The sequence below is a fragment of the Rhopilema esculentum genome, chromosome 6, assembly GCF_057945365.1.
Source record: "Rhopilema esculentum isolate cy_ngs chromosome 6, ASM5794536v1, whole genome shotgun sequence".
In the NCBI taxonomy this organism is placed as follows: domain Eukaryota; kingdom Metazoa; phylum Cnidaria; class Scyphozoa; order Rhizostomeae; family Rhizostomatidae; genus Rhopilema; species Rhopilema esculentum.
The window spans coordinates 293,599-315,198 of record NC_142820.1 but is presented as its reverse complement, the minus strand read 5'-3'; the positions used below and the strand labels follow the sequence as shown (position 1 = coordinate 315,198).

At 35.6% G+C, this 21,600-nt stretch overlaps 2 protein-coding genes across 2 annotated transcripts; one reads left to right on the top strand and one right to left on the bottom strand.

Annotated features, from left to right (window-relative positions):
- The first annotated feature begins 641 nt into the window (after nucleotides 1-641).
- Nucleotides 642-12,781, top strand: LOC135686725 (MAP kinase-activated protein kinase 2). The gene is made up of 11 exons (XM_065203024.2): nucleotides 642-776; nucleotides 969-1,213; nucleotides 5,746-5,885; nucleotides 6,902-6,966; nucleotides 7,856-7,935; nucleotides 8,632-8,755; nucleotides 9,043-9,118; nucleotides 10,909-11,033; nucleotides 11,590-11,675; nucleotides 12,288-12,368; nucleotides 12,483-12,781. Exons 2-11 carry the CDS (start codon nucleotides 1,022-1,024, stop codon nucleotides 12,600-12,602), a joined length of 1,089 nt encoding a protein of 362 aa, XP_065059096.1. The 5' UTR covers nucleotides 642-776; nucleotides 969-1,021; the 3' UTR covers nucleotides 12,603-12,781.
- A 3,009-nt stretch (nucleotides 12,782-15,790) lies between these two features.
- LOC135686728 (protein kish-B) lies at nucleotides 15,791-21,591 on the bottom strand. Its single transcript, XM_065203027.2, has 3 exons — nucleotides 21,439-21,591; nucleotides 20,349-20,480; nucleotides 15,791-15,950 (listed from the first exon to the last, which is right to left on the bottom strand). The coding sequence occupies exons 1-3, from the start codon at nucleotides 21,446-21,448 to the stop codon at nucleotides 15,868-15,870; spliced, it is 225 nt and encodes a 74-aa protein (XP_065059099.1). The 5' UTR covers nucleotides 21,449-21,591; the 3' UTR covers nucleotides 15,791-15,867.
- Nucleotides 21,592-21,600: the final 9 nt, after the last annotated feature.

The following is a 21,600-nucleotide window of genomic DNA, read 5'->3' as shown; positions in this document are numbered from 1 at the left end:
TTCAGGATGCTTTTAACAGTCGTTTACCTCATTTTACAAATTTTTAAGGCTTACTTTGTTGCGTTTTGTTAAAATTCAGTTCTTAATCTGGAATTCCTTGCTTTAAGAGGACCGCTAGACCTTGAGGCCATAGGACAGTTTGCCCCTCCTTGTCCCTCTCTCGGCATCCCTGTTCATATTCCACGCATCTCTTTCACAGTTGCCTGTTTGTAAATGTTGATTCTAATTCTGAACTGTGAACTTGAGTATACATGTAAGTGCGGCGTTTTCTCACCAAAGAATTTGTTCATATTAGATATTTTCCTGGGTTTTACAAACTCACTCGAAAAGGGGGCCACCGAGAATTTTCCCCGTGTCCCGCCTAGCCACAACGCCCCTGGTAAGCAATACTGAAATGTTTTCTTTCTAAGGATTTATCTTCGTTTCTGTGACTTGTATTCTCTTGAACATAGATTTCTTTGAAATTAACTTTGAGTTATTTTCTCGAATTTATCTACGGAGGGTCCGGTTATTATGAAGTTGAGAAGGCCCGGGTTGCGATCGCAACCTAGCATCCCTGCCAGTCCCCACTGACAGTACCACAAGAAACCTAACTTTACCTCGATAGATATTACGTCATCTTGTGCAATTGCATATTTTGAACACACAGATAGCATTACTTCGCGTTCATCACATCAGCTACACTGTCGTTCTACAAAACAGATGCCTTCGTGACCAGGGCTCCTTTAACATAGACAGAAGGTCTCTCCTGCACCGTTGTGAAATTTTTCTTCAAGGTAACAGGCTCTTGTTGCCCCTCAAGAACATTGAATAAAAAACAAGAAATTTTATTCAAGACTTGACCCCCAAGCAAATGTCCTTTAGTTAAAGCTGTGTAACTATCCCTCTTGAAGCCATCAACTTGCTGGGCTGAGGGAGAAACAAATTGGTAGAAAAGTAATATCTAAACATTTTTTTTCTATCAACAGCGCGACCGATTTTGAATGCCTGATGACGTAATTGTGCGGGGAGTTGACGAAAGATGGGAAACCGGATCATAAAAGGGAAGAACGGTAAAATGGACTTCGTGTGGCCTCAAAATCGACCCTATACAACGAGAAAAAATCCTATATCGAATGAATATGATATCACTCAGAAATCACTTGGTGTTGGGATAAACGGAAAAGTTCTAGAATGTATCAGAAAGAGCGACAGGCAAAGATTCGCTTTGAAGGTAAGGCAAATGCAAGCCTGAAGTTTTTAGGCCATTTTTCGACTGTTCTAACACGCCAGGATATAAAGATTGTGCATTGGTTTCGTCGTACATAGTCTAATGATATTTTCGACAAATGAAAAGTAATTACCTATTTTTCACAAGTCTATTTCATTCAACTACACACGTGGTTGTCTAATGGGTCAGCATGCATATCTACGTACCTCCAATATGGGATTAGTCACGTCCCTTCTACCAATCGCATCTTAAATCAATTAAGATAGAATTACAATCTTTGCAAAAGGCTCATTCAAAAGGGATCTCTTGAAAGTGAAACCCTTTTACGTTTTAAGCAGTCACCTATGATTTAAATAGCGAAGACATGCTTTGTATCCCATTTATTCAGTGCTTTGTTTTTTGTGCTACAAAGCAATATTTGTTTCACAATTTAAGGTACTTTGATTGAAATTAGACGAAGTAATTAGTTAAATTGAGGTAAAATCTAAAAATGTGACTGTTGAAGTAATTACAACTTTCACTGTCTTTCATACTATTTGGTTTAATTATTTAGTATTAGTATTTTGCTCGCAAGACTTGCATAATCACATTTTTGGATAATTCATGGTCCCCTGTGAGCACTGTCAATTTTATCTTCATATTTTCCAAAAATAGATCATAGAAATTAGTCTGTGCCCACAATTAAATTACATGAAATGGCCCCATATTAGGCCATTAGAAGTAGAACAAGTCCATCCATTTGCAAGCACACAGTTATGTCTGTACACATTTCTAAGGACACACAGAGCTTACCTAGAGCAAGCTGTAATTTGTATAGTGTTTTTATTCTTCAAAAATACTTCTATTATAGTATGATCTGTTGACCCATCAAACAAGGGCAATTTAAGAGGCATTCCAGACTGTCAGATAGACCCAAGGCTTTTCCTGGCAAATTGAAAACATTTTGGGAATAATGCATTATCCATTGATGAAGTGTTTTGCATCATCCATAAAAATTTGAAACTCCTTATGCTCCTGGAATTCAATTTTAAGAGCGTTTGTTGGGTCTATCCAAGAGCAACAGATGAAATATATTATTAGGGAAAAGTTCTCTTCCCAGTCATCTTTCAGAAATGCTCAAACAAGAAATGTTTATAGTAATGTTATAGCTATCATCAGGCCTCTCCAAGAAAAAGCAGCACGCAGGCTAAAAAAGACCCCTGGTGGTCATTTTGCGTGGGCTATTTAGCCCTTGCAGAATTTGTTGTCTATCTACTTCTATTTGGGTATATAGAAGGAAAAAATTATATTTCTTTGCCTACTTGTAAACATTCTTTTTCCTTAGAAGACAGTTTTGTGTGCATAACTACTCCTTACAATGACAAAAGGGATATCTAGTTTTTTTGCAAGATGACAAAGTTTTTTGAAGAAACACAGATTTATTGAATAGGATCCAACAAAACTCATCTTTATTGAAAAAATATAGAGCAATTAAAAATAAAGAGCAATAAAGTATTATTTAAAGAGTAAGATAAAATTTATTTGCCTTAAACATTCAAGAAAATATAACTGAAATACACTTCTTTCTATAAGAAATGAAGGTCAAAATTTTTAAGTGGATCAAAATTAATGCAGGAGATTGGAAAGCGTGAATGATTGGTTCTCTGTTATTGACCAATCTCAACCACTTATCTCTTACCTAGTTGAAGAGTCCAAGAGCAAAAACGAATTTTTCTGGTTTTTGCTTTGCAAAATGCAGTTTTTTAAGTTTTTCTGATTGCCCAGTACTCTTTTCTTATGAAACAATTCTTATTCTTGCTATGTTATGCTATCTGTTGTTCCTTGCATACACAAGCATTTCCTATCCCATTGGAAGTTTTAGCAGGTAATACATTAGTTTGTTAACATTTGTTCTCAAGAGAAACTGAATTTCCTTTTTATAACGATATTTACTAAAACCGTCTATTTCTTTGACATGACATTATTTAAAAATACCCGGGTATATAGCGGTAAGTAGTTAGAACACTGGGGAGTGGGATGAAGTGGGTTGAATGAGAATGTTGTTATAAACAACTGCACGGGCAGAGAAAAGGCCTTTCAAATTTTTTTGTGCCGCGTTTGTGCGGCCGTGGGCGTGAGCTATAGCCTGCTATCATGGTTTGTTTCATACTTATTTTGTGGTACAAAATTCACATTGCTAGTATTACACATAATAATCATATGAAATCATCATATTCCATCACATTGGGATCTTGAAAGTAGTTTGCTCAACATGTTATTGCAAATGATGGACTTCCATTAACCTATTTGTCAAGAAACATTGTTTTAGGATCTTTGCTTCGAGTATTGTAAAAGCAAAGAGACTAGAAGCAAGAGAAAAGTGACAGGAACAATATTTGTCTCCTCATGTTTGTTGTTTTTCTTTGAAATTTTTTATTGGGAGAGAGGTGGGAGGCTTTTTTTCAAGGATATCTTTATGAGGTTTCCCCCCTGATCTATAGAAATTATGAAAGTCTTAGAAAGGGAAAATGACCCCTGCACCAATCCTGCCTTTTGATATATTTGTGCACCTAAGCTTGACATTTGCCTTACCTTGAACCAGTGTGATTTTGAGAAAATGTCCAAAACCAAGACTAAAGATGATTTTTAAACTATCTCAAGAAGTTGCTTGACATGATCTGTCTTAACCGCAAGTTAAAGATGCATCATCTAGAAGCTTTATCTAACCAGGTTGATGAAAAAACAACAGGAAACCACAAGTAAAGTTGGCATCGTGTAAATACCAGATTTTTTATTACAGATACCAGTTCCACTAGAATGCTCAGTATCAATCTAATTATCATTGGAATTTTATCTAAGTGTTTTACAAGTCATAGGAATACTCATAGAGATTTATCTTCCCCCCCTGTCATTGATTTCATTTAACTTCGTCAAATAGTGGTGGGAAACTGATAAAGGACTTGAGTTTTGACAAACTGGAATTGTTTTTATACAAATGCCAATGTGAAAGCCAGGTTACTCTTACTTGCAAAATCATGTTGACAGGCTTGATAATTTTTTTCAACTAAGGAGTACTTGGAAGGCAGACTAATAGATTCACATAGCAAAGTAGTCATGAAACTGTGCGGAGTGTCAGACAAAAAGTAGCTGCTATTTTCTGTACTGTCTCAAGAATTAGGCTATGAAAGGTCTAATTGAAAATTTATTGTGCAAAATTATTACATGTTTGTATTAAGAATTAATAGATTTTAAAGCAAAAATCGCATTTTGTTTGGTTTCATTCAATGGAAATGAAAATACACATCATCGCTTTCATCATCAAAGTATACAGAATAGATTTAAATATCTATGATATCTTAACTAAACTATGATAACTTTAAACTTTGAAAAATGAAAAAATGTGAAAAACTTTAAACTCATTTTTTGCTACAATGATGTTCATAAGGTGTTGAGATGATCTCATTGTCTCATTTTGAATTTTATATTTGTGAATCTAGGCTGTTTGATAGGTCAAAATTCCAGTACATATTTAGGAATGGGCAAAAATCAGCACTGTTAATCATAAACCTTGCCTGGTTTTTTGATTGACAATTTTTAGTTTTTCAAAACTGAAATTTTTGATGAAACAGAAGCTTTCAAAGAAAAATGTTGAACAATGATCATGCATGTGGCTGTTAATTCATCCACAAGTTGTCTGAAATCATTTTGATAACGTCAGAAATTTCCTAAACATTCATTTTCTGAAAATTATGTAACTGTGTTTTTTTCTCTCAGTCCAAGTCACTTGTATGATCAAACAATTATCTTCTGGGATGCCACATTTCACAATATTTCTCAGCTTTAACTTTTCCAACCTTTTTGCTATCGCATGCATTTTTCCTTTATATCTCCACAGCTTCATTATTTTGTTCATTGATCAAACTCTCAGAGAATTGAAGTGATTTGACAATCTTTCCTGCTTACCTACATCAGACCCTGCCTTTTTATTTTAGTCATCAACATTGTTTTTTTATTATTTGGGATGAGAGAAACTTGCATTCCTACTTGATATATTCTGTCTGTTACCTAAAATCTCAACACTTTTTGTACTTTTTTTCAACAACCCACATTGTCCCTTCAAATCTTTCCAGTACTTATCTCAAAAACAGCTCATTAATATATTGAATGGATAAGGGGACAGTGTACATCCTTATCTCACTCCTTGCCTAATTTCAAACAATTCAGTCATTCTAGCCAAAGTCCTAATTGCAGCCAGCTAGTCATACAGCGGAAGAAACAACTCAACTAAGCTCTGTGAATCAACCCAGTTTATTCTGTTGAAAGCCCACCATTGCCCTTTTATCTCACACTTCTATCTTTTATGGTTCCCGATTTGATTAAAGGAACTGCAGGGCTGCTGTATGTTTCTGAAGAAATTTAAGGGTCCTTATTCTGATAAGCATTTTTTTTAGCAGGAATGGTTCTGTTATCAGATGCATTCTCTGTGCCCTTTGTATTTAAGCAACATGGCTCATTGAAAGTAAAACTCACTGTTAATCATGATGTTTTAATTGCAGGTGTTGAAATGTACGCCTAAATCACAAAGAGAATTAGACCTTCATTGGAAGGCTTGTGAATGTCCATTTATTGTGAAGATAATAGATGTGTATGAAAACAAATTTGGGAGGGATGATTGTCTTCTTATTGTGATGGAATGGTGAGTCTAGCAGCTTGCTTTTCATTTGTTATCAGTGTAAAGTAAACTGAAGGTGAGTTTTCAAATTTATTGGCTGGATGATCAAGGTTTATGGATCAATGATTTTTAGTCATTAACCTTTTCTACATGTTATTTATGAAAAATACAAATTGTTATAAGTTTTGTTGTCTTCACATTCATGATCAATTTCTTATCTTGCCAGCGCTGTTTTTTCAACATGCTCACTAACCTGCCTCCTTTCCTTTCATCAGTAAAAGTTTCATACTCATAAACATTGTGTCTAGAGTCCTCCCCTCGTTTCTTCTCTCACACCTGGGATTTATCATCTTTTTCAAAGTTAATGCCAAACAGACAAGAAGAGAGAATCCAGTCTTGAAGTAAAGCTTCTTATAAGTCTGAGGCATTTCCCTTTTTATCCGATTGCCGTTTGCAGTGTTCTTATATAGTTATGGCTAATTTTCTTCATCATCAACACAGTTTATTGTTTTGAAATTCCTTTTTCAATATTTGCATTTTTTCTTGGAGCCCTTGCACCCTTCGCTTCTGGACGTTTGCAAAAGATCTCTATTCGAGCTGCTGAATGTTTTAGGGTTCTACTTTTAATTTATGGAAGCAGGGCCTTTGTTACTGTGGGATTGGAGGTGGCAAAAATGAGTCAAAAATCAGTGTTGTTGGTTGTATATAGACCAAGAAATTATCTTCTGAATTCACTTTCTGGTGATTTGGCTACATTCAAGTACTTGTTTTTTATAATTCCCTTCACCCGAACCCAACAGCTATATTCTTTCTGAAGCTCATGGTAATTCAGTTTATAGTTCTGCTTCCCTTCTACGTCATTTCAACTAAATTTTAAATTCACCAATTTTGACAAGGGCGATATTTACAGATAAACCAGAAAAAAGGGAATTTTTTGCCAATTTGTCGAAAAAGGGCTCAGTTGACTAGTAAATCAGGATTTCAAGAAGTCGGTTGAAAAATTGTCAAAATTTGAGGCTTCTTTTCCTTTTTATCTTTAGCATGGATGGTGGAGAGTTATTTGAAAGAATACAACAGCATGGAGATACACCATTTACAGAAAGAGGTTTTGTATAGTAATACACTGTCGCTCTATTGAATTCTTGTTTTCATATCAATTTAAATATTATTGAGAATGCTATAACAAAAGTTCAAAATGAATGTATTATTTTGCAATTTGGAAAATGAGCTTTTAGAGATAAAAATCTTTTGAGTGATTTTCCGAGGTATTGACTTCGAATAACTGCAAATAATTTTTGATTTTGATGAATTATTAAGCTTGAAACACTCAAGCAATTTGTGTATGATCGAAATGATAGAAGAGGAAATGGAATGTTTTAAACTTGACTTAAGTGGTCTTTCAATAGGGGCTTAGACCTCCCTTACACATTTCCCTAAATCTATAGCTCAAGCAGCATTCTGAATGCTATTAATTTTCTTGTTTCTGAAAATGATTTCTTGTTTCGTGTGTTGATAATGATTTTAAGAACTGTTGGCAGCTTCATTCTGTGTTCTCCCCAGTCCCCTGAATTATAATAACTTTTGACAAGGTGTGATTTAAACAACATAAAATATGAGTTTGAAAGTGAGAGTGCGTTTGTAATATGTGGCTTTTTTGTCGATAATAATATGCTGCAGGTTTTTACGTGTTAGTTCTGCTGCCTCCCAGCCAACATGGCATCGGTTTTTAGTATATAAGGAAGACCTTTTGTATTTTTGGGCTATTTTCCAGTCGTGCAATATTGCTATTCCTGGTAAGACGATCCATTCCTTTGATTGAAGAGACATGAGATCTTTCTTTGTCTAGTTAATTCAAAAAGGCTATTTGCGACTTTTTGAAAGGTTCCAGCAACATTTTAATAATATTGCTTCTTGACAATGTCTACTTTTTTAAGACATTTTTTGCTGATATGCAGAATTTGTATAAAGCTGTTCTCTCTGTTGGTCCTTTTTAGAAGCTGCAGCCATTGTAAGAATGATTGCATTAGCAGTTGCTCACCTTCATGCAATGAATATTGCTCATAGAGACTTAAAGGTAATTTTAATTCTGTTCTTTATCAGATACTTAAAGGTAATTTTAACTTTGTTCTTTATCAGATACTTAAAGGTAATTTTAACTTTGTTCTTTATCAGATACTTGAATGTAATTTTTATTCTGTTCTTTATCAGATGCTTATAGGTAATTTTCATTCTGTTCTTTATCAGATACTTAAAGGTAATTTTAATTCTGTTCTTTATCAGATACTTGAATGTAATTTTCATTCTGTTCTTTATCAGATAATTCAATGTAATTTTAATTCTGTTCTGCTCCAATCTCAAACTTTAAATGTTTTCTGCTTTGGCATGAAATTCATTAGTCAGGGCTTTTCTTATTAAAAACAATATGGTACTTGTAATTTTTTTTCCAAGCTTCGAATTCCAGTACAATATATCAACAAACGCCCATGTGGTACCTTTTGAAACATTACCATAAAACATTTAGTACCATGTAATTCATGGAAGGCCTTCAAGCATAAGCCTTGTACAGTGTTGTACTTTTCCATGGGGTATTTCTTTTCCCAAATGGTGATTGTTGTGGTACATACTGAACTCTCATCAACTCTCGAGAGAGATTTTAATGGGGCTCATTATTTTGTAAAGTCTGTTAACAGTTCTATTTTTTAGATCTTCTATTTTAACGTAGAATGAAACATACCTTTGCATTTTTTATAATGGGTTTTGTTCCATGCAGCCGGAGAATCTTTTGTTTGCCAGAAAAGCCGATGAGACTTTGCTGAAGCTAACAGATTTTGGATTTGCCAAAGAAACACTCAGCGTTTCACTCCAAACACCCTGCTATACACCCTACTATGTTGGTGAGTTTACCATCCTTATTGCTATACATCTTTTGTGTTGATGAGTTGAGCTTCCTTTCTGCTATACCCCTCACCTTGTTTGTGAGTTGAGCATTCATGACGCTAATGACGTGAAATTCTGCCCCATCCTCACTTTTTTCTGTTCTTCGTTGTCTGTCTGTTCTTCAGATTAAGATATATCAATCCATACTGAACCACCGTTACATATTAGTAAAATGTTTGAGTACCGCCCATTCATGATATGTTTATTTCATATGTTTTTGAGTACATGTATCATTCTCTTTTAGCTCCGGAGGTCCTTGGGCCTGAGAAGTACGATAAGTCATGTGATATGTGGTCCCTTGGTGTGATAACATATATTTTGTGAGTATGCATTTATTTGCCTGTTTAGAACTTTATTGTGACCATACCAGCTTTCAGCCCGAAGGCGTTTATTACCCTTCTCGTATCCTTATGTAAAGTCATTTGCGCTATGCAAATGTTATTTGGGAAGTATTCTTAGTTCCAAAATAAAGATCTTACAAAGATTTTGGAAGAGCAGCGTATAGGCCCACAGAAATCACTTTTACTCCTTGTATATAGATTAAGTTGTATTAAAGCTTGTTTTTTTACTTGATTTTTCTTATGCTGAACGGATTTTTCGTATTAAATAATTTTATACGAATAAATATGAAACATATGAATACTAGAAAAGGTTCTATCTATAACGGTGCTTCTTTCAAATTTCGCCTATTTCCTTCGCATAGTCATATATTTTCTTGTTGGAACAAGGCAATGAGTTTTTTTTTATTTGTGCCAACTTTGAAACTTCGGCTTGTACACTTGATCCACTCAAGAGGTTTTGTTTGGAAGGTAAAGGCTGTACGTACAATGCAGGCTTGAAATAGCGTTTAGAGCAACCAAGCCAATCGTGTTGAATCTACTTGTTTGCGTGTCGTACAATTATGTTGAAGCTTGAGAAAAGAATGAATTAGTGCATCTGATTGCTATGTATATACCCCTTCCTTGTCTTAGATTAGTAATTGACAACAATTAGCATAGTTTGTAGTAAGACTAAGGATGTTGTTTTTAGCATCTTCAGCGTTTCTGATCTCAGTAATCTTAAAACATTCTCAAGGATCTAATAAGCCTATAGCGAGAAGGCGACAACACAGTAACCATCATAACTAGGTTCCATTTTTCTAAACTGAAAATGATCTAGCCAGTCTTTTGTAACCAAAAAATTGATTTCATCTGATTTTTTGGACCTGTTTCTCCAGAAGAGGATTTTAGTAAATGTCACATGTTTAAACGATAAATGATGCCAGATTTTGATCAAAGATTTCCGCGCTTGATGAATTTTTTTAAAAACTGGCAATAGCTCTTTTTTTGAGGGGGGGGGGGGGGGGGGGGGGGGGGGTGAATATGTATGTAAACTTAAATGCTTTTTTTCTCCATTTCGTTTATTTTTCCATTATGCAGTCTATTGTGCCCATGAATAGTATTGGAAAACATATTTCTAAGTTTAATCTGAGTTTAATGCTTTTTAGTTTAATCTGAGTTGGTAGAATGTTGCGTATATAAATGTGTGGTCTTTGTCTTAGGTATACAATTGCAGCTAAGCAACCAGCAATTGCAAAATGTTTAAATGCAGCCTAGACTTGATAAACTTCTTATAAATTCTTCATCGGGGGATTCACAGCCCTGAACAACGCTTCACACAAACTTTACGTCACATCCATCAAAATATCCCTCTTTTCCAGTCCTCATTATGCTTTAAATTAACATAACATTCTTGATATCAGCAATCCTCAAATGACAACTAAGCATAATCAAAAGTCACCCTATCCCAACATCTTGGTTGGTACTCGTGACTCGCATAAGCATTGCACTTCCCAGCAGAGTATTTCTCTTCCTGGCTGTTATCGTTTCAGCAATGAATTCTTTTAGCTCACACTTCCAGGAAATTTACTGCCGATAAAGATTCTTGTCAATTGCATGATGATTTTCGAAGAGAGAAACATTGATTCAAAGTAAACGGTAGGAAATTGAAATTTCGAGGAAAGGCGGCAATGATAGAAAAGCTTGCCAAATGAAGTAACTTCCCCGGTAAAGAGATCGCTGATAGGTTTCCATTCATTTGTCACAGAATAACTTGAATAACTTTGTTTCAGGCTATGTGGATATCCACCATTTTACAGCAACCATGGTGCCGCGATATCTCCTGGCATGAAAAAACGAATAAGAGAGGGTCAATATGCATTCCCTGACACAGAATGGAAAAATGTGTCTGATCATGGTACTTACCACCTACATACGTTGATTATTTTTTTATCCTTACGGTACAAGTCTTAGCTTGTTAGAGCTCTTTGTTGAAATCACCTCAAAAGAGTGAAAAACTTATTTTATAAACATTTAAAAAGAAAAAAACTCATTTTGTAACTGTTGAAGTCAGAAATATTTGTTTTATTTTATGTTTCATTTATCTTCATATTTCGTTGGATGATATGATTTATTCTTTTTAAGAGGATTTCCCTTATGTCTTTGTAGCTGAACCAGCATAAAATTTGATTGAGGCCTGGAAATGAATATTGAAACCTGACTCGCGAAAATATCGATAATCTACTAAGCGTTCATATTTTTTAAAAATGTTCGTTTGAGGAGGGGGTGTTTTACTTATCTCAAGAAAGATATGCCACCTATCGACAATGCTGCATCAAGTAAAACGAGCTAGAAACACAGTATTCAAGCACTACTCCATGTAGCTTCCTCTTGTCAATACATCATCAATGTTTTGTAAATGCCGTCGGTTTTCCTGCACATGCAATAGCCAGGTATTTGGTTTTCTTTACCAGCAAAAGACTTGATCAAAGGACTGTTAAAAACGGATCCAAGTGAACGATTAACAATAAATCAAGTTATGAATCATCCATGGATTAGGGTAAGTCTGAATCATTTCATCAGTGGCAGTAAATACGTATACGATGATTCATTGATGATCTTTGTACCAGTGATGTGAGGTGAATGCTGATTTTTGCAGTAGTCGAGCCAGTTATGACAAGCGTACTGTTAGATGTATACCTGATTTCATCCACTATGCGTTTCTCATAACCTTGAGGAACTTGCCAACTAACCTGATGCCTTCGGGATATTTAATTTGTCAAATTGTTGACACATTCTACGATATGAACTTCTTCATCACGCTTTCAAATCCTTAAATCCGCCTCAAATTGTTCGAACCCCTCTCTAAACCATTTGAAAAACGGGTTTCTATGGTTTGTCTCTCCAAACCAAAGTGTGACATTCTCCATAGATATCACTGAATAATAATATTTTCTTGTTCAAATACCTCTACTGTTGATACTAGGCTACCTCCGTTGCAAGTATTGTCTAGATAAAATAAGGAACTTTTAAGGCGCTAAATTTCTATTCAGCTGCATAAGACAAATGAAATTTATGAATATTTATACGAAGGATTTTCTATTTGCTATCTTGTTGGTTTGTTGTTTTTTAAACTTGATTAAAATACTCAAACAGCACTTGCTACTTTTAGCGTTACACAGAAGTTCCTCAAACACCCCTCTATACGGCAAGCATACTTAATGAAGATGCCGATATAATGGAAGAAACAAAGGTAATGTTTTTGAATTTATAAAATGTAACTTTTGCTGATATTCAGAATGTGTTTGCTCATTTTATGATAAGTGTTGTTCTATGCAAGCGTTTATTGCTCAGTATTTCTATTCAGGAGGAAATTACCCATGCACTGGCTACTATGAGGGTCGATTTTCAAGAGCAGATGCGGCTGAAAGACGTCAAAATGTCATCAAATCCACTTCTCAACAAACGACTCAATAAGAAGAAATAGACACATGAAACTAATTTTTGTTCAGTAACTTTCTACGGATTGTAAATCAGTGCCTTGAAAGTAAATTCTATGCAATTAGTAGCAGCAATTACTCAAACTTTTCTTAGATTTTCATACCTCTATTATTATATCTACATGTATTAGAACTTTTTGAATATGATTTCCTATTTTAAAATGTATTATGTCTGTATATCTGATAATGATTCTTGAGAGAATAGAGCAGGAGAAAGATAAAAGAACTATATCCCTTCACGGTGCCAGCTTTCTTTGATAAAATTCCATTAAAATTACTTGAAATTACTTGCTAAAATTACTTGAAAGTAATAAGCCTTCAATTTGTTGCCATTTCTGTACTTTTATGAGATGCTTCAATTTTCATGCCCTGTCCAAGTGAACAGTTATTGACTGTAACAGAACTCAAGCAATTACCACTGACCATGTCCTCTTTGCTAAGACCACATTTCGAAGGTCCTTTCTAGTCGAGAGAAGTCTGCATAGCTCGTCAGGCAAAGTTCTCCATGATCTGGCGAAGCCTCTAGTGATCATAATGCCATGGTCTCACGAACGCGTGACTTGACGGCTTTGAAGAATCTAAGATTCAGTTTAGAGCAGGTTTACAAAGGATGCTGACGAAAATTTGCTGACTTTAAAGTTGACTTGAATAAAAGTGACGAGAAAGCTTCTAAATCTTGCGAAATTTTAAAATACAATGCTTAATTTTTTATAGGGTCAAGAGAACTAGAGACTTAGAGGAGTTTTCATTTTTACTTTTCTTGCTGTATTTTTTATTATTGATCATTGTTTTATCGTTTCATCAATTGTTGCAATCCATCTCTTTGCGGCCAAAGGAATCTCAGAACCCCTTAATCCCACAGCAATCATCTGAATTATGATAGCAACCATCTTTTCAGAATTACTTATATTCAGAATCACAGGGGACCAACGGTTCTAATTTAGAGGTTCACCTGTGGTTGTCAAGTGCTGGAAACCATGATATGAACTGGCTGTTGAAATAACCAAAGGTAAGAACATTTACATCCAGTGTAGATCGATAGAAACGTGGGATGAAGAAAGAAGAGTGTCGGACGAAAATTACTTCAGTATGCATGTTTACGCTATTTTTACTATCTTCAAATTCTACGGCACCTAAAACTTATTTCGTTATATTGCTTTCTAAGAACGATTTTTTATAACTATCACAGCAAACATGCTAGGTTTTAGAAAAAGGAAGTTTCGTAGGCAGGAAAGGAATTATAACACGTAGATCTTTGAAGGCATCATTTATTATTGCCATCATTTCTTAAACTCTTGCAAATTTGCTTGAAAACCTATGATTAAAATGGGGCTTTAACACTGGAAAATTGTGCCGAGAAGAATGTACATATTCTGTATTGCATATGAATGCATTCAGGTTTCAACCATAAATTAAGTTAATTTTAGTCATGTTTTTAAAGGGTTCCAACTTTTGTAATCAATCAATCAATCACTCACTTCAATCGATCACTTATCATTACAGTCAATCACTACACTACATTACAGTGAATCAATCACTCCAATCAGTCAACCCATCATCAAACAGTCAATCAATACTACAATTAGTCAGTCATTTCAATAAATCAACTAATTATTCATTCATGTAGCATCCTCGATCTCTATTGATCTCTTCTATGTGGTTTCTTTCAGACTGTGTAAATGCTATTTTGTTTTATTTCACTTTTTTATTTTTACCCTTTGCTCTAATCTGATTTATAAATCGATCCACGATGTATTGGAACAGGGTTCGGTTTAGGCCTATTACGATGTGGCCAAAGAACTAGGATTTACGTTTACGTATCACTAGTTATTTCCAATCACGTGTTCCGATGACTTTCGTGACGATGTCTTAGTTAATATCATTTGATGTTCATGTTACATACACGGAGAGACCCGGCCGGGGGAATGCTGCTCCATTGTACAACAAAAGTATTCGCGCTAAAATTTGGTTTGTAAAGAAAGTTGTATGTTAATTTTGGTACTTTTGTATGTAGAACACACTTTTACTCGAAGTTTCATTTTTTATGAAGCGTTCGTTCTCTTGCCTTTGATTCTTGCCTTTGATTCTTGCCTTCTGGCTTTCTGGCAGTAATATGTTGCCATTCGCAGGACTTTAGGCGTGACTGCGAACCCTCTCCTTTCTAACAAAAGTTCTCTAATTGCAATGCAAAATGGATACTCTTTTATCCCAGCGATATGAAATCATTTCTTTTATAAAAACTCTAAGAAACGAGAACTGCACAATCAGAAAAAACTCTTGCAATCAAAAAAAATAAATTAAGAAACGATTGGAATTTGAGAAATCAAGAACTCCAAAATTATGATAAGCAAAGGCTACTCAGATTATTTGTATTTTGGATGGTTCTCACTGTTTTCTATTTACTCTCTTCTTTCTAAGAACTGGTAAATTGAAGTTCAGGATGACTGTCCCTAATTTTTTCGAAAATATGAGACTGGATTGTTCTTAATTTGTGAGTAGATTGGCAGAGATAATTGGCACAGCCCGGTCGTCTCTTCAACCAGCAGTTTTGAATCGATCTACATGCAAACGAAAAACCCGCCATTGTGTAGATAGGAGGAGTTCGTTTTGCACTCCAGTGGTTATTTTCGATAGGCTACGGTACTGACTGGACAACTATACTGGTCATCTGCTTGCGTTTTTCTGATTTGCCTATTTCGATCAACTGGGTGGTTCTTTTCCAACTTGTCCTTTCGGAACCTTCTTCTGACATTTTATACTCTGAGGAGTGTCAGATGAAAAAGCTTTTAGTATTTTGTAAAATGTTTACTCTCTGCACAGCAATTTATAAATTTTGTTCCGCCAAAAATTTTAGGAACGATTGATGCCTGCCTTTGAAAATAAGTTTAGATCTTTTGTTTAGGATTGAATTCTTATCAAAGTTAATGTTGGGAAGTTTTTCTTCTAAACAAAAGTCTAGATTTGTTAGCATAGGCCTCTGCTTTCGAATATCTTCAAATATATTTGAGAATATATAAAAAAACCTCAATCAACTTTAGGAATAAAAGATTCAAGCTTAAAATATCGAAAGAAACATCTCACAACAAATACACAAATTAATATAGTTGTCCATAGACACCAATGTTTGAAGTTGGCAACTTATTCAAGCATAGGAAGTTCCTGAAGAGAACACTGCTTACTTTTTACAGTTCAAATAACCCAAAATATTTCCTATTTACAATTGATAAACAAGACTTTCGAAGAATTCAAAAATTATTTCAGTATCAGTATGTATATTCCCATGACGGCACAACTAATGGAAACAGCCCAGTGAAGCCTTACACCAACAACAGCAGCTGAAAAAAAAAATAACAGTAAATACATTTACTCTACAGCTTTTTACATTGAATCTGGTAATATCATCAAATATTATCTCATCAAATATTATCTAAGTCTATTTTTTAGACTCGAAATGTTTACGGGTTGAGCTAAGGAAATCCTGAAACTGTTGTTGAGACTAGTGAGATCTAGAATGAAGAACTACAATGTATAGTTAATGTAAATCATGGTATCTAACACATTTCAGTAATAGTTTTATCATAGTTCATTGCATTGCACCATTTATAGCAATACCATACCAGGCACAAACAGGGCCGGTCTGGCGTCAAAATTGCAGGGTGGCTAGAAAACTCAAAGGGCCCGGTTAGAGCGTGGCGGAAAAATTGAGCCACACCCACTAAAAATGTGGCCTTAAAGTACGATTAATTTACTAAAAATTGATAATAAAGCAATGCGCTAAACAGCAGCAGTATATCGATTTTAATTCGTAAATTCGGACCCAATTGGATCCATACCTTTCCTCTCGTGTAAACAGGATTTAAAATCCCATGTAGAGTTAGGCCTGGTTCAAACGTCGCACTTTTCATGTGCCGAACCTAACTCTGTTTGGAGCGACACTTGAGCATGTTTAGCGCGACTCCCGTTTCAAACATCGAACTTAATTATGTCGCGCCAAATGGGTTTTAGGATTGTTACATGAAGTATCTTTGTTAAGGCGCGCAATCTCAAATATTTGTTTGAAACGCATGCGCCCTCCAAGAAAGAACTGAATTCTGTGAAGGAAAATAAATTAAATATAATTTTGCATTGAGTTCGGTACATGACAAGTTCGACGCTTGAAACCGTGCCGTGCTGGAGTCGTGCAGCTCGGCAAGCTCTGCCGATCCAAACTAGTCTGCCGCTCCTAACTCAATCTGCCGTACCAAATTGATTAAAACGTCGCGCCCCTCATGTACTTAATTCTCGAGTTAGGTTCGGCACATGAGAAGCGCGACATTTGAACCAGGTCTTAAGAATCAAGATCAAAATTTATTTAAGCTCTCAGAGTTTCAACTCTTTTCGTAGAAGTACAGATGGATCAGCAAATTGGTCAATGACTTGCTCGTAATCAAGTTTTCTCTTCGCTTGAAATTATCAATAGCGCTGAATAATCTTTCAAATGAAACTTGGGTGAAGCTCAGTGTCATCAAGCACTTATATGTGTTGTAGAGGGAAGGGTATGCTGCTAGGTGCATGTTGTATTCACTAATTTTTTTATAAGAACCAGTAAATTTAGGTTTAGGCTGACTGTTCTTAATTTTTGCAAAAGTCTGAGGCTGGATTGTCCTTAATTTGTTCTTAAATAAATAGGGTGTAAGCAGTGCGATTGCTAGTGTTTTCGTTCTTGGGAGGTGTTCAGGCATCATTTGTCAACAACGTGAGTGAGGCAGCCTTCATTTGACGACAAGTATAACAGTTTACTGAAAGGAAATAGATACAATGAGCAGCCGCCCCCCTCCTAATATGAATTTCGTTCCCACAGTACTGTCTCTGACATTTGAATCAATTCTTAAATCAATTCATAACTAAAACATGGATGTTTTTAATCAATCAATTTTTGTCCATTCCAGGTGAGATACCCTGGGTACCAGAGCCAGAAATTAGAGAGCGGGAATAGAAAATAAGAGTACGCAGATCCGCTTTGCTGCTCGGCATTCTGTTTACGCGCTCGAAATTTTGTGGCTCTGGTACCCAGGGTACACGTTATTATAAAAAGAAAATTGAACACATGGCTGAAATAATGGAAACCAGGGTTTGGGGTGGTTTGAAGTGCATGTATTGGGACTTTAATCGCAATATAATCAGTCTAGGGCATTAAGCATTTGACATTTAGTTAAAAAATGTTCTCTAACGCGGAATGGCCCGTAAATTTTTTGTACACAGGGCCCGGGTGGCGATCGCCACTTTGCCACCCGGGCCAGGCCGCCCCTGGGCACAAAGCCAGTGCTAAAAAGTGGTTGGGCAAAGTCGAGCAAAGGTTGTCTTGTCAACTAAGCCAAGGGGTTTCGTAGCTTGAGGGCGCAGAAGGGGTTACGAATAGATGAATAACAGACCGTCTTGCCCCAAATTCTAATGACTAACTGTATTTGTTTATTTGAATTATAACAAATTGGAATCATTTCAATGGAGGATGCAGGGGGCTGTGGTTTTCATCCAAAAAGATACCGGTATTTAAATACTACAATTTGATATATTTCATAAAAAATTTGTAGAGAAATGTACTTTATTAGACTAGTCATTAGTTTGATCCATTCCAGACCTTAACTCTGTTGGCTATTGGGAAAGGGAACTTTCACATATTAAGTAACAAAAGATGGGGGGGGGGAGTATCAACAGAAACATTTATGGCCATTGTTATAGCTTACTAGCTGATAATTTTAGGAATGAGGCTTTTAAAAACTGCCAAACTTTGATTACATAATTTGTGCATAATTCAGGCCTGGCCGTTTGAGGCGAGCGATAGCTCGCGCTCGCCTCCACGCTCCCCTCGCAACCTGAGGCGAGCTATGAATTGCTCTCCTAAACAGAACATGAAGGGAGAATCGCTCCCCTAAAATTTCCATTCATTTGCCCTTTTCCTATTCAGAGAACCCTGAAAACGGGTTAATTGGCTTATTTTTGTAACAGCGATTTCTCCCGTCACTGCATTTTTTGCAACTAACTTTTTGCTTGTTGGGCGGTTTTTGTTATGATAAGCATAAACTTCGATCTATTTGGAAAAGGATAGTTAACCGAAAGGTACATTTGTAGCGATTAGAACCTTTCAATCTTAAGAAAACAGGAATATTTTTGGAAGGAAAGTCGAAGAAATGGGTAGGAATTGTAGATTGGGGATATAATAAGACAGCAGGTCCCTTCCAGCAATAGAAACAAAACTATCCCTCAAAGAGAACAGGGTACTCTGTCTTGCAGATCAAAAACGACAACCAAAACATGGAATTCCACTATCGAGCAGCATTTACTGAATATCCCAGATTGGGTGAAAAACTATAACGGCGACATGTTTCGCATTATTGGCAAAGCCTGATCATCGTTCCATCTATGTAGCAATTGGTAACATTTTCAATCGGAAAGGGGCACTTATTGGAAAACCTCAACAGTCATGTCCTCGCGTTTTCTGATGGCCTATTTCGATCCAAAACTGGGTATTTTAGCGTAGAGTTTTCCTTCTATGTTCTGACGTTTTATTATCTGAAGAGTGCTAGACGTATAATTAAGCTTGTTTCAAAATTTGTTTTTTAAAGCCATTTTCAAATTCTGTGCAACAAAAAGATTGTTTTGCAAGAGAATTGTTGTTTTTGTGTTGTGCCAGCTTTACATAAAACGGAGAGAGTCTGTTCTTTCAAATACTTCAAGTAAAGGGGGTGCCTAAGTCACGGTTAAAGCAAATACAAATTGAAAGAAGTAAAACATAACACTGCTGACTGAGGCAATTACATTAAGGCAACCGACAGATACTAAAGGGGCTTATTAAGTCATCTGTCGATTGTCTTTAAAGTACATTCTATGTGTTACTGATTTAGCTCGCCTCAGCAAATGAGGGGAGCGATTCACAGCTCACCTATAAAAATACAAACGGCCAGGCCTGCATAATTCCTAAGTTGTCTCTCTTGATTGTTAATGCTTTTCCCTTTTGCCATCCAATGTCCTTTAATAGTGAGATCTGTTCTACGTAAGACAGACAATAACAATTCCTAGAGGTCCTGTAACAGGCTATTTTATACTGTGACTGATGAGACTGGTGACTAACAGGGCCCTTTATCACCTGACTAATCACTTGCAATACCCTACTTCTACACCTTTAGCTTGCTCTTAGAAGCAAAAAGAAGAGCTGAATCTTTTGGTAGCTTGACGTTTTCATTGGGAATCAATTACTTTGCTCATTGCTGAAAAAAGTATTTAACATATTACACAGGCTGAAGCATACCAAGAAGCAATTGAGAGGACTTGTGCACAGTCTATATGGGTTTTCATCATGATTGGAGATATGGTTCCAAAATTGATGTTTTTCGGCTGTTGCATAGGAAGACACCTTTTTCTAAGGTTTTTTTTATAAATTTTTGGACAGGCATGGGGCAGCAGCAGTTAGTTGGTCTTGTCCGCTTTCAATAATAGTATCAAATATGTGCATAAATCATATCTAGCCTCTATTCCAGTTAGCACATACATGTTGTAAGTTAGTTTTCTATGTTTATGATTATGGTGAAAATAAATATATTTTGAAGTCTTATTTCGTCTCAATATTTGGCTTATTATATTGGGTTGATAATGCCCCCTTGTGCCTGCCCTTGGCTTTGTGACTGTATCATACTGTATTAGCAGGGAGGTAAGAGAGTTTTTTAAGGTTTTCATTAAACGTCATGAAAATAACTCACCTTTATACAAAACACCAAACACTCCTTTCTTCTCAGACAAGAGTATACTTTTCAGTTTTGGTACTCGCCTTATATAAGCACAAGTGCAGATTAACAGCAAAGCTAATACAATGATGCCATCAAATGAATATGCTGAAAGGTAAGATAATTCCTGTAACCAAGCTATTTGACACTGCCTTTTAAGAATAAGAATTTTATAAAAAATTTGTAGAATAGATCATTATGTCACTATTGTTCACTATTGCAGGTAGGAGTACTGTGAATAACTCATAGTGATGAAGGAATCAAAAATGAGGTTCAGATTCAATTTTGAAAATGCTCAGTGAACCAGAGAGATTGGTGTCTGCAAGAATGGAAAATAGTGTTGGGGTAACATTCTGGACCCATGTTTTTAAAATCATGGCTCTCAAAATTTGTTAAAAATCTCAAAGATATTGATGAGGCTGAAGATCAATTACATTTTGACATTATTGAAAGATGTTTTGATGTAATCTGAACGAAACTGTATTTGACTATAACAAATGAGGGTAAAGCTCTAGCCCCCCTCTCCTTTTAAGGAACCGAATACATGACTCAAAGATGTAGACCTGGATGCAAAAAGAAACAAAGTCTAGCAAATCCTTCGTGGCAACAGATTGATATAGCTTAGCTCCTCCCCAACCTTGCTTTTACTATGTTTGAAAAGTATATAAATTTTGAGTTATTATAAAAAGCAAATTAAATTTAAGGATTATTTCAAATTGAATAATTGTATTTAAATGCTTTGCAAATTTGAGTCAAGGAGACATTGTTTTATAAAAGATGAAGACTCTTATTTTAATAATTATTGCATCTGGTTTGAAGTGCTGTATCTAGTTGCTAGACAAAGTTTCAAGCCAAAATCCAATCAGACTGTGTCTTTTCTTTGCCTATTGAGTCTGCATTCGACAAAGAAGGAAACATCAAGATTAGTACTTGACTTTCAGAGACTTCATATATCATCAGAGTTCATGATAAAGATGCCTCTGCTCATTCTAATTAATGTCCATTTTTAAGAAAGTATGAAAAGGAGAATATTTTGAATAGCTTAAAAATACTATAAAATGATTACCATTCGTCATTATTTGGTCTTGAATAAACAATTTAGTTCTTCACAGGATTCCTTATCAACAACCATCCACGATATTTTTCTTGAAGTGCTTACGTTTTGTAGACGAACGAGGCTCATCGAACGCGAAGACTCGCGTTTTCTTCCCCTGTTTTCGCGTGTCAT